The sequence below is a fragment of the Drosophila takahashii genome, chromosome X (genome assembly GCF_030179915.1).
Source record: "Drosophila takahashii strain IR98-3 E-12201 chromosome X, DtakHiC1v2, whole genome shotgun sequence".
Lineage (NCBI taxonomy): Eukaryota > Metazoa > Arthropoda > Insecta > Diptera > Drosophilidae > Drosophila > Drosophila takahashii.
In genome coordinates, this window is record NC_091683.1 from 21,847,247 (window position 1) to 21,865,748 (window position 18,502).

General features: G+C 39.4%; 1 protein-coding gene across 5 annotated transcripts; it reads left to right on the forward strand.

Moving 5' to 3' along the window:
* The first annotated feature begins 305 nt into the window (after positions 1 to 305).
* On the forward strand, positions 306 to 18,489 carry LOC108065693 (autotransporter adhesin BpaC). Of its 5 annotated transcripts, none has more exons than XM_044392694.2 (8): positions 306 to 985; positions 11,978 to 12,362; positions 12,870 to 13,003; positions 13,062 to 13,971; positions 14,709 to 15,110; positions 16,329 to 16,511; positions 16,590 to 16,823; positions 17,679 to 18,489. In XM_044392694.2, the coding sequence occupies exons 2-8, from the start codon at positions 12,003 to 12,005 to the stop codon at positions 18,183 to 18,185; spliced, it is 2,730 nt and encodes a 909-aa protein (XP_044248629.1). In that variant the 5' UTR covers positions 306 to 985; positions 11,978 to 12,002; the 3' UTR covers positions 18,186 to 18,489. The 5 variants fall into 5 exon arrangements, with proteins under 5 accessions (XP_044248629.1, XP_070074946.1, XP_070074947.1 ...); XM_070218844.1 differs by lacking the exon at positions 16,329 to 16,511 and having other exon boundaries at positions 471 to 875; positions 932 to 985; positions 14,706 to 15,110; XM_070218845.1 differs by lacking the exon at positions 16,329 to 16,511 and having other exon boundaries at positions 470 to 985.
* Positions 18,490 to 18,502: the final 13 nt, after the last annotated feature.

Consider the following 18,502-nt stretch of genomic DNA (forward strand, 5'->3'; position numbering starts at 1 on the left):
AATTTGTGTGTGTCTTTTAATGCGGAAATTTGAAAGTGGCGCTTAAAGTTAATGATGGTCACACTGAAGCTTGGGGGAGATCAAGGCGTTGCCATATCAAGTATAAAAGATGGTCATGATCATTTATTTTCGAAATATTCTAACAAATACAACGCTCTGTCTTAAAACCTAAAAAATATTTGAAGGAACAGAATTTTTTTTTAAGAAGATAAAGGCTTTTTAACATTATAAATTGTATTCACATTTATACTTTATAATTCAGTACAAAACTGTACTCTTTAATTGCCTTCAAGTTTGAAGTTTTAGTAAAATACAAGCCACCAAAAAGCTCAGAGTATTCAAAATACTGGTAACCGATTCTAATTTCGAACATCTGGCAGCGTCGCCGAAAAAGCTTTGGCGGTCGGAAAACTGGTTTGGTACTTTTTTCCCGGCTGCGCGGTCACTTTGACGACGGCTCCAATTTATTTGCCGCCTCAATTTGTCGTCGCCTCTCGCGAGATTCACGTCGTCAGTGCGGAAAAGCCCGTTCCCAGAACAAGTACCTCCCACATATTTCGTTTTCCATTTTTCCGAAAAGAAAAACAAACGGAAAATCGCGATCGTTGCCGGCTTAAAAAATAAATATATCGAAGCGCGTGTGTTTTTTGGCATTTGTTTCTTTTTTTTCTGGAGTGCACTCGATTTTGGGGCCAGCAAAAGTGCTGAAAGTGCTCGCGGGCTCACAAAACGCTGCTGCACCTGTCTCACCTGAGCGCTTCAAGCCACAAAAGTGTAAAGTGCAGCGCGACTCTTTGCTGTTCCGTCGTTTTTATTTATTTGTTTTTTGCTTCGCGATTTCGAGATCCCCGAGATTCAGCAAGAATTCTGCGAGCGTAAGCGAGTGTTTTGATACTGCTGCCGCGCTCTAATTGCCAGGTTTCGTGTGTAGAATTCTTCGGCCGCTTCTTTTTCTTCTTCTTGGGACGCCCGCACCGCAAATGAGGTAAAAACAGAAAAATAATAAATAAACTATGAAAATTGCACCACCATGAAGTACACAGAAACAAAGAAGTTCTAAAAATTAAGCTAAACATTTTTGATATTTTCGAATATTTTTAGAAATATTTAAAAAAAAATTAAAGAAATTTTTTCTTTTATATATTTTATTTAATTGCTATAAATTTACAAAATCCCTTGAAAATCCCTTGAAATCATTTTCAATATTTTCCCAATTTTACCGTGTACTCTTCTCAACTGTAAGTATGTGTTAGCCTTTGAACATGTAATTTAATGCCTTGAATTGCTGTTATTGTTAGTATTATATTGTCGTCTTGGTAGCCGTCATCTGTAAACCGCTTAACGGGCGACACAATTTTCAGATATTAATAAATAATGCGTTAATTGTCGCCCGGCCTTCAACTGTTTCGTTAGCTATTGTTACCCATATTTGTTGTGTCTTCGTGTTTGATTTGCTCTAAATACTTTGAAGTTCACAGAGAAGATTTGGAGTAATGAAAAATAAGAAAGTTCTTACGGTCCGAATTAGTCACGAATCTATTAGAGTCCAAAAGAGTGCCAATTTGCATCGTAATATAAATTTCTTAGGTTAGTAAAAAAAATAAAAAAAGAATTTACTTTATTTCTAGTTAGAACTATTAGAATATGAATAAATAAAATAAATTGAGTCAATTTGAGTGCCGATTCGCATCGTATAAGTTTCTAAGGTTAGTAAAAAAATAAAAAATAAAATAAAAACAATTAAAAAATAAAAATAAATTACTTTAGTTTTTAGTTAGAACTATTAGAATATAAATGAATAAAATGAATTGAGCCCTTTTGAAAAAGTATTGTATCGAATAGTATCTAGCTTGACTGCATTTTAATTTTACTGGCAATTACCTAAGGTCTCACATGTAAAATTGAAGTGAAAAACTGTACCCTTCATCATTGTGAATTGAAAAACGATGGTCAAAAGAAAATATGTGCCAAGACTTAGGCTCGCGGCTGATAAACGAGAATCTTGAAGACCGCCCGTAGAATCGTTTACGCAGCGGTTTCCTTGAAAATAAGCCAGCCAGCGAGGGCCTCGTTATGATTGATGGACTGGCTAACTGATTGGGCCGCCTGATTGATCATTGCATCTTGGCTGCGCCGCTTATGCAATCCCCGCCAGCAATTTGGACACTCGAGCCGCAGATGCAGACTGGCGCAGCCTCACCTGGTGAGCACCTGGTCGACTGGGCCTGCGGTGGGTTAAAAACACCAGTAAAAGCAATAACAATAACAGGCACACTTTGGCTCGGACAACAACAAACACCGAACAGCAAACAGCAAACAAAACGGCGACTTTCGAATGAGCACGGCTTGTGGGCCAATCGGTTAATTGCATTTCCTGGCCACCTCGTCATCGTCATCGTGAATACCCATCATCATCCCCATCCACAATCCACATCTCCATCTGCATCACCATCCCCGTCAGCGAAGAGTTGGGCCAACCCATTCCCATTTCCATTTCCATTCCCATGATGATGGGGCGTTAATGGCGCTTTAATTACCCGGACTGTTTGGCAGGGATCTTTTGCATCTCTTGGATCTTTGGGCACCGGGACCCGCATCGCATTGCATTGCATTGCACATGCAAATTGCCAAATGGAAAATGCCAATTCACGTTGCGCGTATCTCATAGATACACAAAATTGAAATTATAATAAAAAGCAAAGAGGTAAAAAACAGTTGCCGCCGCGGCTGCCTTCGGCTGCCCAGGCTAAGTTGAAACCCGGCTCGGCTCAGCTCCTTTTGTAATTCAAGCCACCGCACCACCAGCTGCAGCACACGTGGCGAAAATCCTTGAAAAACTATGCATAATGTATTTGCGGGAAAAAATGCTACTTTTAAGCCAGTTTAAACAGGATCCTTAATGAAGCTTGGAAAAATATCGATATTTTCGATATTTTCACTAAGTCGATTCGATAATATCGATGTTTTCACATATTAAATATCGAGAAATAACAAACTGTCGATATTTTACAAACTCTAATCCTTGAACAGAATAAAAGCAAAACTTTTTTAAATAAATTTTCTTAAATTATTTCTGGTTTATTATCGTTTTAAAATTATGTTGAGATATGGATAGGATTTCTTGTATATAGCTATATTTTGACCTCATAAATTAGCTTCCCAAAAACAGTGTTTTTTGATTAACACCTTATTTCACTATTATTAAATCATATTTATATTATTTAAACTCAAAATAATTTTTGTTTTTTTTTTTCGTTTTAAAATTTTGTTGAGATAAAGACAAGATTTTTGGTAAAGATTTTTCATAAACTAGCATCCCAAAATCTGTGCTCTTAGAATGTAGTTTAACTATCAAAAAATCAAAATTATTTTATTTAAACTTAAAAAAAATCCCCAACAAATATTCTCTGTGCAAAAAAAGCAGCCTGGGCAACCAGTTCGCCTCGCCGCCCAGTTAGCCTCAGATGGCATTTTTGCCAGGCGGACTTGGCGGCCAGACAGAAGGACGGACATTTGGCGGCGACTCTCGGACTGGTCGGGTTTTCCACCAGGTCTATGAAGTCTACCAAGACTGGCATTTGTGGCCTGGGATAAGCCTTTTAGCCAACTTAACCCACTAGCCAGCCATTGCTAAATTAGCGAAAAGTAAACGTTTGCCTTGTTGTGGGGTTTTTTTTTTGTGTTTTTGTTTAGGGTAATTAGGGCATAATTGTTATGGCATGCAAATATTTTGTTCCTGATTGGAAAGATATTCACTTAAGATATTCTTTTAAATAGGAAATTCTTGACTTTCTTGGTTTCTTAACATGAAATAGCTTCTTCAAGTGGAAAATTATAATAATAGTAGTAAGATAATGAAAGGGAGTATTAGAAGAAGGTGTTTATGGGGAACTAACCCCAATGGCTATTACTTACTGGCCATTGCCCCTGTGCCGCTCTAGAATTCCCTGGCTAGATTTCGCCTTAACTTTCGCTGTGGCTGTGGAAGATGATGATGATCTGCAGATGGCTTCAGCCGCGCCCATCCAATCCAGTTTCGTTCCTCCTCCACCTCCTCCTCCAGTTCCTCCGCCAATCCTCTCCTGCGCCCACTGGAAAAAATACCCAGAAGTGGCAGCTGGGCCGCCAGCTGTGGCTCCATCTCCCATCTGCATCTCCTGCCCCTTCGTCTTCAACTGAATCTCAAGCTGAATCTGAATCTCTGCCTCCTTCGCCTTCGTTCGCTTTTCGGGCAGCTGTTTCGCGTGGGCAACTTGGACCAAAAGGGTTTGGGTAGAGGGGTACACAGGGAAAAAAACACGGCCACAATCATATCAGCCTCTCATTGTCAGCTTAATTTTGTCATATTCATAGGGTAAATAAACAAAGTCGAATGGGAAATATTGTGTATGCGACTCTTTTCGGTTGGTTAGTGATTCAGATTTATTAGGAAATCAAATGGAATTGCACAGGGAAAAATATATGCTTTATATAATATATACTTTGCAGCTAATAAAAATGTTTTATGGGTTAAAAGTAATAATGTGTAATGTTTAAAAATTACCTTTCTTCTGGTTTTTTTTTTTAAATAAATTTAAAAGCTTTTTTTCATTGTTTAGTCTTTATGGCTTACTTAACTTTTTTATACAGGTGTAAAGAAATGTTTTTAATGATTATAACCACATCTATTAATTTGGATACTTTGAAGCAAGTGCAAAAATAGTTAATACAAGTTATTCAATATATCAATAAAATATTTATTTTGATTATTTTTGTTTTTGTGAAAGTGTGCTTCAAGTGACCCTCTTTTTTGGTCAGTGTATTAGAGTAGGAACAGGGCAGCTCGGCACTTTAATTAAAACCAACACCCTCGAATGCAAACCGACACACAATTGCAACCGAAACTGAAAACGGCATCATCAATTTATGCAAAACAATTCAATTTTTGCCGCCACCACCGGTCATTTACCCCTTTTGCAACTCCCTCTGTGTTTTTATTTTGTATTTTTTTTTATATTTGCGGCACCCATCATTTTGCCTTAGGGCGTAAAGCAACGTAGAGCAAACGTACTTGAAACAAAGTTTCGTGTCACGCCTTGGACAAAAAGTTGTTCAACGTTTCACACGCTGCAAGTGGGTGGCAGCAGCAGCAGCAGCAGCAGCAGCAGCAACAACATGGGATACAGCTGCAACAGCAACAGCAACACCAGCAACAGGTGTGTGGGAATCTTGGCCAAATAGCAAAAGTTCAATAGCAGCAACGGCATCGCTTGATGATGCGATTGTTGCTGCCTGTCACTGATGATGTTGCTGGTTGTCTCTAGAGTTTGGTGTTTAGTGTTTAGTGTTGCTGCTGTTACTGTTGCATTTCGCCGCCGCCGAAAAAAGCAGTGGGCTGCAAAAGTAAACACCAGCAATGCTGCCATTTACCATTGTGCAGCTGCTGCTGGGCGGGAATGTTGCTGGTGTTGCTGATGATGTTGCTGCTGCTTCGACTGCCAATTTCCAGCTGACGCAATCAGGCAAATGAAGAGGCAGGCAGCGATGCCAAGCTCATCTTGCACGCAATCGAAACGCTGAATGATTTGAAGCGCAAAATTTAAATTGTCTTGCCAGCCGACTTTGCGTCGGTTTCACCAAACTCTGATGTTGCTGTCGATGTTGCCCGTGTTGCTGCCTTTGGCTTTGTCCCATTGCCACACACTCGAAGCGTTTAGCTCGCACAATCAGCTGCCACATAAAATCCACCAAGTTATGCAGCCTAAAATATTTATTTTACAATTTGTTTTCATTTGAAAATGAATTTGTATTTTATTAAAAGATTTAAAAGCAAGCCAATTTAAATTAAATAACTTTATCTAATTTTTTTTTTATTTTTTAAATAAAATCCACCTAGTTATATGGCCTAAAATATTTATTTTACAATTTGTTTTCATTTTTCTGCAACCAAAATGAGTTTTAAAGGCAAGCCTATTTAAATATAATAATTTTATTTAATTTTATAATTTAAAGAATACAAGTTTGCATATAAAGTTTAAATAATACTCAAAAGTACTTACCTACTATCAAATTTAATATAAGTAATTCGTAAAAGCAATAACAATAAAAAATCATAAAAAACCATTCAAAAATATTATAGATTTTCGCTAAATATAAGTAATCAATGTTGATACCTTGATAAAGTATTTTCCGATTATTACCTATTATTTAGTTGCCATTAAAAATATTTTAAATAATGCCAATTAATTCCATTAAAGTTGGGGATATTTTGGGGGCTTTGCCCTTCAGCCTTGCAAAGCGATGTGTGAAGCAATCCTTTTTCAGATGTTGCATAAGCTGCACCTAATTGGCTGAAGGTGAAAGCAGCAACGTATCTTCCTTTAACCCCCACACATCGTTGTTAATGTTCTGCAATTAAAATGAGCCGGAGTAAAAGTGCACAAGGCGCTTTCTCCAGACGAAGGAGCAGATTCCCAGCCAGCTGGATTGTATGTGGCTGGTTGCTGGTTGCTGGTCGCCAAGTTGCCAGTTTGCCTGTTGCCAGTGGCTTCCTTGCGCACGACAGCAACATTTGGTATTTATGGAGTTGCCGCGACGCTGCATCACGATTATGGCCATGGCGCATCCTCCTCGGTGGCATAACCCACGTTTGACATTGCTTGCAAATTCGGCGATAAGCTTGCAGCTTGCTTTTCACCAGAAAAATGCCTGCTCCTCTCGAGAGGATGCTGATGCTAAAGCTGCCTAGATTATCGACAATTTGTCACGTTGCCAGTCGTGCGTTTGCCTGATTGCCGCGGCGGAAGTAAAAGCCTGGCTGCACAGGTGCGCATCGGCAGCAGCAACTAGCGACACCAGCAACATGCAATATGCCAGATGCTAGATGCAACATGCACACGTGTGTGTCCAACGGACGACAAATTCGACAGAAATTTCTCTTTTATTTATTGTAATTTCTTTCAGCTGCTTTCAGCTGCTCCTTGCCTATTCAAATCTGAAAATGATTTGAAAAACACATCATCAGCCAGAGAGAAATGCCGCATGCATATCCATATGTACATATACGTACGTGCAAATATTTCCATTTGCCGTTTGCTGTGCGACACGTGAGCAATTAAATCATGCCCAATGAACTCATAATTAAAGGCAGAGCAAAGCAGCATCATCAGTTTCAGTTGTGTTTCCCTCGTTGCTGCAATCGGCGAAACGAAAGACTTAGGCAACGAACGCTCGAGATAAATCAGTTTGACGATCCAACTGCGGAATTCGACACGACACGGAGTGGTTGTGGATGTCTCCCTCTATAAGAAAACGGCGATTGAAAGATTAGCCAACTGAACAAGGGAGTCGCTTGTCAATCAAAGCTGCCCTTGAATTTAGATAATTTATGATAATGCAGGTTGAACAAAGTTTCGATTTTTAAAGTGATAATTAGACATTCTTTAAATTCGGATTCAAGCCAACTAAGCTAAAATTAAATTTAGTTTAAATACTAAATGATTTGTGCAAGCCTAAATCTATAATCCGATGCCTTCACACAAAAAAAAAACTTGGTAAAATCAACTGTAATAATTGTCAAACAGGCCCCAACCAGCAAAACTGTCAATTCTACTAAGTAAATAGTCATTTCACAACAACAAAATTCACACAATTAGCGAAGACACAAACCCAAAGCAAAAACAAAATACACGTAACTATTTTAATAGTTACGTAACTATCTTTGTTGGTCAATTTTACCAAGCACATTTTTTTGTGTGTTGGCTAAATCCAAACTATTTTTCAAAATAATTAAAATTTGCTTAAGCTTTAATATAAATTTGAATTTTAAAGAACAATTTATCTTTAATTCGATAATATTTCAATTAATTAAAACAGTATTCTAAACATTCGAATTTTAGCGAACTTAGTTAAGATAAAATTATCAAAGTTTATAATATAAAAATCAGAATTTGTTGAAGCTAAAATCAGATTTTAGATTTATGAGAATAATTCGCCTTTAACCAAAAGTCACTAGGAATTAAATTTTTAGAATAAGTGTTGGCACTAAAGCTAACTCAAACAAACTTAGTAAAGATAAAACTATTTTTCAAGCTTAAATCTAATTTGGAATTTTTGAGAAAAATTCATCTTTAATTCTTTTAATTTTGTGATGGTTTCTATTCTTTTTGTGATTGCCATCACTTATATCATGACCATATCTTTACCAAAGGCTTTTTTATTGTGATTTTTGACATTTAGCATGTTAAGACCCTTCAGTCGGGTGAAGTGTGCCGAATGGGTCTATAAATCATTCATCAGGCGTGTTGACAACCATGGGACACATACACATTATATAGAACCCGATCCAAGCGATCGAACCTTTACGACTTTCACCCGATCATGGATCATGACTCAGGGCTAATGAAATCGACATCGTACTCCACATTTCCGAGTGAAATTCCGAGCTGCAATCGAATCATAGAACACAGACTGACGGGGCGTGATTATCAATTTAAAGAGAACCCGAACCCGTTGTTAATGCGAGTCCAACGAATCTCGAATCTCGAACTCGATCTCTATGCGAATGGGAAAACACTTAACGCGCTTGTCACGCACATGTAATGCGGAGAACTCACTGTAATGCTACGTGAGCCGGTAAAAAAAAAACAGAGGGCAAATAAAAAGAAACAACAAAGCCCCACTGGATGCTGGACAACTGAAAATTATCATATATGCAGAGAAAGTCATGTCCACAAATAATTACTACATTTTAGCTGCCCAAAAGAGAGGCAGCTATAAAACACCAATTTTTACCTGTTGTTTTTAGCAAAAGCGAGGAAATTTCTTTCTTTCTGCAGAAACATTTCCGAGGAATTGCCAAGCATGAAGTTCGTATGGAAATAAAAATAAAAATCAGCCAGTGGTCAAGGCTTGTTATTTTTATTTCTCTCGCTTTTTTGTTTTTTTTTGTTTTGCCATTAAAGTCTAAGCAAAAGCTGAGCAATTGCCAAACGGAAACCGAACGGAAAGTGTCAACAGAAATAAAGTGGGGAAAAGGGGGAAAAGCGGGGAAAGGTGGAAATCCGAGAGGCGTGACAGGAAGTTGTAGATGCCGCAGCAGCAACTCATTAGAACTAATTGTAGGGGTCAGCGGGGGGTTAAGGGGAGGTTAGCCGTACGGCAGTTGCTTTTTTTTCCTCTTTATTTAACAGGTGAAAGGCCGTCAAAGAGTTTGGCCTTTTTGCTTTTGTTTTGGCTGCCGCTTTCTTGTTGCTTTCTTGATGCTTTCTTGTTGCTGCTGCCGCTGCAGTTGTTTGTCGAAACTTAATTGTAACTGCCAAATAATTTGTGGCGGCCACAGAAACAGATTATCATTATTATTATTATGGCGCTCTTTCTATTGTTATTAACTGTCGAAAGGAAAAGGGAGTGGCGTTTGCCAGTTGCAAGTTGCAGGTTGCTGCTGGCTGGTTGCATGTTGCCGCTTTTCATCGGCTGCATCGATAAACGAGATCTTTGTCTCGCGGTTCGGGAAACTCCTCCATTATCGAGATAAAAGCCGAGTGTTATTTAGGTCTGGGTCTGAACTTAACCACCGATAATTGTCGTTAATCGGCGGCATTGCTGGGATGCCGAATTGCCAACGGATGTGGGATGAATGCAACATAGTTTTATCAATGCTTGTTGATCAAATACAATGTCAGTCGTGGAGTTTACCCAAAACGATTTGAGATGCCAGATCTGAGATACTTGACCCTTGAAATATAATTTTATTTTTCATATTTTATTACGCTTACAACACGACCTCTTTCATAATTTATTCGATGACCTCGTTTTTAATTAACATTTGATAATTATCAACAACTTAACTTTGATGACACAGTTTGCACTTAAACATTAATTAAACATCTTAAATCAATTATCTTTAATTTTCGATCATAACAAATATTTTTTGGGAGCAGATTTAATATTACAAACGTCTAAAATCTCAATGAAAAAGATTGTTTTTTTTTTTTTAGATTATTCAATTAATTTGTAATCAATCAAAATTAAACTACCTATCTGAATTGGTACATATGTAAGCGTTTTATTAAGTTGACAGATTTTAAATGACGGAATCGTTTTATTTCGATGACACAATTTCGATAATTTCGATAAACGCTCGATTACTTTTCCAATTGCCGGCAACTAGTTAAGTTTATAACTTAATTGTCCCGCCCATTAAATTAACAAGCTGGCTCACATAACCCAATTCTATATTTTTTTATACCATTATCTCTTTCCAATCGACACACTTTTGTCGACCATCACATATTTTTCCCATAACCATAACCAGCCGGCTGGCTCCCGATTATCGAATGATTTATATCGCTCCCATTCGGATTGCAAATCAAAATTCCGATTCATATTTCACCATTAGTCGGCGGGCAATTATAAATGTTTTGATCCGAGTAATTGCCGCTTGCGTCAGATCAGTTGGTTCGCAGTAAGTGGGTAACTGAGGCAATTTGGGTTCGCATTCGGATTTGGATTCAGACCACCTCCAATCTCTAACTCCACCTTTCACCCCCAAAAACCCCCCGAAAATTGTCTTCGGGTCGCCGGTAAGTGAGTTGAACTTTGGCGAGCTAAATGATTTATATGGCAGCTCCGGCTGAATCAGCTAACGAATAGCCGATTCGATCCTAATCTGAATCCGAAACAAAGTGCATAATGCAGGGCCCAGCGGGGCTGCATAATTTCAATAATAAATTTCTATAATTTTCCCCCAGTTTCTTTTGCGTTTTTTTTTTGTTTTGTTTTTTTGGGCCGCTGCAAGTGAAGCGTAGAATTACGTGAAAAAGTGAAATTATGCGACGGCGGCGGCGGCAGTGAATGTAAATCGCCACAGATCTCTGGCTTGCCAGCCTGCACACTTACTTATTTACAAACTTACAAACTTACAGACCTACAAACTGGCAGTGGTGCGTGAAAGCAGGCACCACCACTGAAAAGAGCACCACCAGCACCACTTGTGCACTCAAACAAAAAATGTAGCGCATAAGATCGATTCTAGTTTGACGCTAATAGCTCTTAAACTAGTTTATATATTTCTTAAAATTTTATTAAAATGGCTAAACATTATTATCTGTTTAATATTCCTGATTTTAACAACATTCAACATGTTTTTTAATTATTTTTATTATTAAAACGGCTACGAAATAAGGTAAAATCCTGCCAGCTTCAAATATTCCTGGTTTCAATACTCTGAAACATGTTTTAATTTAAAGATATTATATTAATATTATTATTGATATTAAAAAAAAGGCTTTTACTAATTTTTTAATTAATTATTTTAATTCTAATTAATTCATTTGAAATCCAATATACAAGGTAAATTCAAAATACATATTAAAAAAAATATTTATTTATATTTTTTTAAACATTTTGTTCAGTGTATTCGGGCCCACCAGCAGCACTACCTCTGCCGATGCGTGTGACCCAATTCGGGAAATTTTCGATTGCAAGTTCAAGTTTTGCTCACTTTATTTATGTATGTTTGTATGCTGTAAGTATACAAATATACATATGTCTCGTCTCGCCTTGCATTCTGCTACCTCTTCTTCTTCTTCGTTCATTACTTGTCAGGCTGTTCACGTCGCCAAATCGGACTTTATTTTTAAGAAGGCAAGGGGGTTGGGGGTACGAGGAGTACGGGAAGACACTCCCCACTTTCTTCAACTTTCGCACGGAATCCACTTAATTCGCTTTTTTGGCAACTCTTCAAGTGCGTTTTCTGAGTGATCGGTATTGCATCGATGAACAAAGTTGGTTTTATCGATTATTTCGATTCTTATAAACCTTTTAAATGTCAAATTATCAAAAATATAGAAATGAAAGAACAAAATAAAAATGATTCAAGGTTAAAAAGTTTCTTTAAATTTTAAAACAATTTACCAATGAATTTTTTTAACTTTTAAAAGCTTTTAAATCTGTTTTATATTAACAATACCTTTATAATTATTTTCCCCTCTTACAGCTGCCTGTGAAGAAGCCCCAACAAAATGATGACGATGACAGCAGCCTCGGCCTCGATATCCGCATCCACATCCGCATCGGCATCGATAACAAATTCGGCGTCGACGGACTGCAGCAGCAGCATGCAGGGATCGACGACCAGCTCGGCGTCCAGCGATGTGATGACCCTGACGACCACGGCGGCCTCCTCGTGGTGCGCCATTCCGGCGAGCTCCCGCCTGCGGGTCCTGCGCCTGGTCAGGCCTCACCAGCGGCGTCTGCTGGTCGGCGGACCGGAGAGGGGCAGCACCTACGGATTCGCGGTGCGCGGCGGTAGGGAGCACGGCACCGGTTTCTTTGTGTCCCACGTGGAGCACGGCGGCGAGGCGCAGTTGAAGGGTCTGCGGGTGAGTACAAAACATTAGAGCTTTAAATATCAATATCTTCACAATATATTATCGATAAAATCGATGCTTTCTAGGGAAAAAAAAGAATTTAGGAAAATTATAATCAGGGTATTCTCTAAACTGTTAAATTGCTGAATTGTTGAAAATTCAACAGAAAATTTCAGCAATTAAGGGAACAACCCAAAATGGTTCCTGTTGAATTTTCAAACAGCTGTTATTTGTGGAAAAGTTTCACGGAACTTTAAACATCTAAAATTTGTTTTATTATTGCTAGTTACTGTCTAAAATTGTTACCAAGGTAAAAAGAACCGCAAATATGCATTCTAAGTTGATTTTGAAATAAATAATGCATACTTGTGATACTAAAATGTTACAGAGTTGCCATGAAAAGGTGACAACTCTGAATAAATATTTTTTTTATTATGAAACCTAAAAACATCGATATTTTCGATAAACATCGATATATCGATATTGTCAATCTTTCGTTTACTTTCCACCTTCTTATAGATTGGCGACCAGATCCTGCGGATCAACGGCTTTCGCCTGGACGATGCCGTGCACAAGGAGTTCATCCAACTGGTGGCTGGCCAGGATCGGGTCACGCTGAAGGTGCGCGGCGTGGGAATGCTGCCAGTGAGGGAGTAAGTAAAGCCAAGCACCCAAAGAGCTTTTCTAAAAAAAAACATAATATTTCCCCAGCCAACCGGAGGAGCGTTTGTCCTGGAGCGTGGTCAAGTTGCCCAGTGTGAGTGGCACTCCCTCGGAGAGTTCCTTCAAGGGCGAGCGACGCGGCGGCGCCAGCCGGGACATCAGTGTGGTGCTCCATGTGGCGCCCAGGACGAAGCTGGGCCTGGGCATTTGCAAGGGTCCCGAATGGAAGCCCGGCATCTTTGTGCAGTTCACCAAGGAGCGGAGTGTCGCAAGGGAAGCGGGTCTGCGCCCGGGTGACCAGATACTCAGCGTGAACAGCATCGACTTCTCCGATGTGCTCTTCAGCGAGGCGGTGGCCGTGATGAAGAGCAGCAGCAAGCTGGACATGGTGGTGCGCACGGCGGCGGGATGTGACCTCTTCCCAGGCGAATCGAGTGGCTACAACAGCTCGGCCAGCTCGGTGACGGGCGATCAGAGTCCCTGCTGGGCGGATGCCAAGTCCAAGAGATTGACGGCGGTCAGGGAGGAGTCCGCCGGAGGAGGATCAGGATCGGGAAATGGTAGCACCAACTGGTCGCAGGGCGTCGAGGTGCACAAGCAGATGAACAAGACCATCATCAAGCTGACGGAGAATGGTACCTCCATAAACAACACCTACATAGCCAGTAATTCCGTTTCCGGTTCTGGTTCTGGTTCTGGTTCCTCCGCCAGCGGAACTTCCGGTCGCAGCCTGCAATCGCAATCGAATCCTTCCCGCAATTCAACTACCATGAAGCGCAGCCACCTAAGGCCAGTTAATACTGCGGGATTAGCAGGCGGATCAGGATCGGGATTAGGAGGAGTCATTGCTGCACCTGCTCCACCGCCACCGGCCATCAATGAGGGAGCCTGTACCAGCGGCTCAGCTGGCAGCAGTCTCTCCAGTGCCATAACCGAGGAGCTCAAGAAGCGCAAAGAGGTGAGTTTTCTTCTCGTTTATAAAATCCCTAAACATCTGAAATCATCAAATATAAAAAAAAAACGAATTAAAATTTAAATGTCATACTTAAGAAGTTAAAGAATTAAAAAACGGCTTCAAACGGCTTAAAATGTAAATTCCAAAAAATTCAATGCAATTCTGTAAAGTTGAAGTTTTGTTAAACAAGTTATTATATTTATTTTTTTACAATATATACTAGTTTACAGAATTGTAAAACGGGTACAAAATATTTAAATGAAAATTCCAAAAAATTTAATGCTAGTTTAATTTGTGTTGAACAAGTTGAAATATTTTAAATTATAAATTATTATATTTTTGTTTGCAAAATCTTATTACCAAGATATATCATTTGGTGGTAGTACTTTTTATTTTTAATGTAGTGAAGAAAATTTACAGACTTATAAAGCATCTAAGAAATATATATTTGATTGTAGTATTTTTATTTTAGGTACATTTTTAATGTTTATTAACAAATGGAAAGTTAATTTAATAGCAAAAAGTTTTCATAATTATAATGCAGCTTAAAATTTCCTATATGTATTTATTGCAAAATTCTAGAAAACTAATTGAAATATTTTAAAATTAAATTTTAATTGTAAATTATTTTTGTTTTTTAAATCATAATATCAAGGCACACCTTATAGCGTAGAATTTATTTTTCTAAGTGCACAATAACAGATTGCTCCACCAGCCACTAATTGGAATCATTGCAGAAGCAGCAGCAGCAGCAGCAACATCAGCAGCGCAACAATCGCGATCGAGATAGAGATCGAGATGAAAATGGAAACGTGGATCGTCAGCTGGCGGGGCACAATGGAAATGGAAATGGAGGTGGAAATGGAAATGGAGGTGGAAATGGAAGTGGAAGTGGAGGCCACCGCAGCTCCGGCGGACAAGTGTCGCATCGCCAGCGGGCGAATGTTGCTGGCGTGGCTGCAACATTGCAGAGCAGCGAACGCATCAGCAATTTGGGAGGCGGCGGCGGAGGAGGAGGAGGAGGAGGAGGAGCGGGTGGATCCAATGGAGCTGGCGGAGATCAGCACACGGCGCTGATGGACGAATTCAAGCGGGCGCACCAGCGAATGTTCAGGAACGGGTTCCATGAGAGCGAGCACAAGGTGAGCAAGCAGCAACTAGCAACTTGCAACTAGCAACTAGCAGCAACATCCAAAACGCAGCAGCAATTTATCGATTGTCGGCTACTTGCAAAGGTCAAGAGAGCTCTGCAGAGACTGCAGACTGCACTTGTCGTGGGCCAGTGGCTGCTGGCTGAAGAGACCCCTTTCCCAAGACCCCGACCCCCTTTTCCCAGCCCATTGTTGTTAGTTGATGGCTGTTGCCCAACAGACCAACCACTCAAGTGGCTGGCCGAGTATCTCAAGGGGGTGTGGGGTACAACTTGACTATAATGAATTGCTGGTGGCGATGGGCATCTTATCGGCCAGATCGATAAGCGCCACAGATTGCTTTGGCCATATAACGATGGTTATGGTTATATGGGGCCCATAATCAGGATCAGTGACCAAGTAAATGATATACAAATTAAAAAGGCTGATTAAGTGCTGTGAAAAAATTTTAATTTAATTAGTAAATATCTCCCAAAAACGATTTACATTCGTTAAGAATTTACTGCACTAAGGAAGTCATTTACTTTTAAAAATCTAAATTTTTAATCATTTTAATTAATATCAAAATTAAATTTTAAATTTTTTCACCTGTTAATTTGCTTGCTTTGTAACCTCTTCAAATGATATATGTATGTATTTTAATTTAATTAGTAAATATCTCCAAAAAACGATTTACATTCGTTAAGAATTTACTGCATTAAGAAAGTCATTTATTTTTAGAATTCGATTTTTTTAATAATTTTAAATAATATCAAAATTAAATTTTAAATTTTTTTCACCGCTTAATTTGCTTGCTTTGCAACCTCTTCAAATGATATATGTACTTAAGAACCTATTCATTATTTAAACGCCTATTATGATGACTAGTTATTGGCCATTCCACGAAAATCAATCAAAAATTCACATTCGCTGGATGACAGTTCAATTGTTATCGATGGAGTCGCGATTCCCGATTCCCGCCGAGAGTTCTGTCCAGAGTTCCATATTAGATGGATGAATGACTCACGAAGAGCGGGCGAAATATATTAGAGAAACCAAAACAAAAGCGGGCAAACAAATGGCCAAAAGCAAACAGGTGGGGTGGTTGGGCATATTTTTTCGTGTTGAGTTGACTGGCTGACTGTTCAGTGACTACTCCTCAATGGCTTTATCTAATCGGCGGCGTCGGCCGATGAACGGTGAACGATGAACCCAGCTGCGCCGCCGAAGTTGTCCAGTCTTGAAGAGAATTCGCTGGGGAATAGATCGCATTACGGCCGGAAAATGAGTTTGTTGCGGGTGAAAAACGGGAGAGGAGGCGGTGGAGGGGAAGGCGGAGAGGGGTCAGGGGTCATGCCCACAATGCGACCCGTGAGCATGGGTCGACCCCTGGTGACCATGTCCACCTATCAGGTATTTCCAAAGGGTTGAGAACTATTCCTGGTTAAATCTATTGCTAATCTGGGTTTTTTCCCCTCACTTTTTTTGCAGGAGCGCGTTGAAACGCTGAAACGCACCTCGATTATGCCCGATGAGAGCTGTTATCGGAATAGTATCAACAGCAACGGCTTCAGCAGCAACAGGAGCAACAGCAACGGCAGCAGCAACGTCAACAGCAACCCGAGCAACAGCAACAGCAGCGACACGAGCAACAATAATCGCCTGCAGCCACAAAACGGATTTAGTCCGGCGAACGGCAATGGATCGCCGGAACTTCCGCCACCGGTAAGCGAAAGACCCGTGTCCGAGTGTCCAACTATAGAGCCAACAATAACCCAAGAATAATCCCAACCTATCGGCTATCAATAAAACCAACCATTAAACTTGAAACGTCCAAAGTTTCCCATAGTTTCTGTTTGGGGGTATCAATATTAAATGGATCTATTAGAAATAAATTGACACTTCAACATATTTTGATTTAAAAGAGCTTATGGTAGCAAAATTATAGATTATATTTTGTGAATTCCTCTTGAACTAAAGTCAATTCTAAACAATGAGTCAGTAAAAACTAAAACATTTTATCTTATGTATTTTAAGGGTTATCTAACTTTGCAATCCTTTTCTAAGAAAAATAAAGCATATAACTTAATTCACTATGAATTTGTAGAAATCTTGAGAACTATAAAAATATCTTGAATATTTTCTTAATAGTTGAGTTGAATGATTTTTTTTTAATACATTTTAATTTAACTCTGTGTAAATTTGTAGAAATCTTTAAAACTAGAAATGTGTCTCAAGACTAGTTAGATATTTTATTTTTAATGGATTAATATTATTTTAATAAATTTGTTTTATTGCAACAAATGAATGTTTTAATTATTTTATTAGTAGGAAGACGTTTTAAGTATTTAGTTTTTATTTGATTGATTTTATATTTACTAATGAGATAGATGTTTTTTGGGTAATTGCTTTTTGAATTAGTTTTTTATTTTGATTTTTGATTTTATTTTTGATTTTATTTTAATTAAATTGATTAATAACTTTTGTTTTTTAAATATTATACCCAGTAGGCATTGACTTTTTTAATTAACTTTCGCAAACAATGGGTCAGTTTTTAATACCTTCATTATTTTTTTGCAGCCACCACAGTTCGCCAATCCCCAGCCAAAGCAGATGCCGCCCCAGCAGCTCAAGCTGATCACCGGAAATGGAGCGGCGAACGGAAACGGAAGTGGAGGTGGAGGTGGGATAGGACTGGGCAACGGCAGCTTGGCCAAGGTCAAGCAGCCCATGTCGCCCATGCGCAGTGCCAGCATCAGTGTGGGCGGATTCCGGCCACCAGCCACGCCCCAGCCCGACTACGATGCAGTCCAACTGAGATCGCCCACGGGAACAGGATCGGGATCGGGATCAGGATCGGGATCCACGAGTCAGCAGCAGAGAAGAACCCTGCGATTGGGCACGGTGACCATCGGGGAGTACGGAGATCCGAGGACGACGGCGACGGGAAAGCGGGAAACGCTGCGCAAAACGAACGGGGAGCCGGGCTCCAATGGGATCCTAAAGAACGGAACCAACCGGAGCAGCGCCAGCTTCAATCACGGCTCCTCCCACCAGCCGGAAAAGTCCATCAAGTTCGGCAACTGATTGATATAACCCGAATATATATATATTTACCTTTGTGCAATATGCTCGATGATTGAGGAGAGTACAAACAAATCGGACGTGCAGCGGCTTTCCATATGCATATACTACATATCTATCATATCCATTATCTTATATCATTTTTTTTTTTTGCTTACTTCTAACTTTTATTGTATTTTTTTGAAACGATTTGTTGGAAATATTCTATCACTAGTTGCTATTATTTAACGAACACTGTAAATAAACCACTGGCGAGTGTGTGTGCGAGTGTTTCCAATAAAGCATATATATATATGTATGTACCTTATACCCCGGCTCTA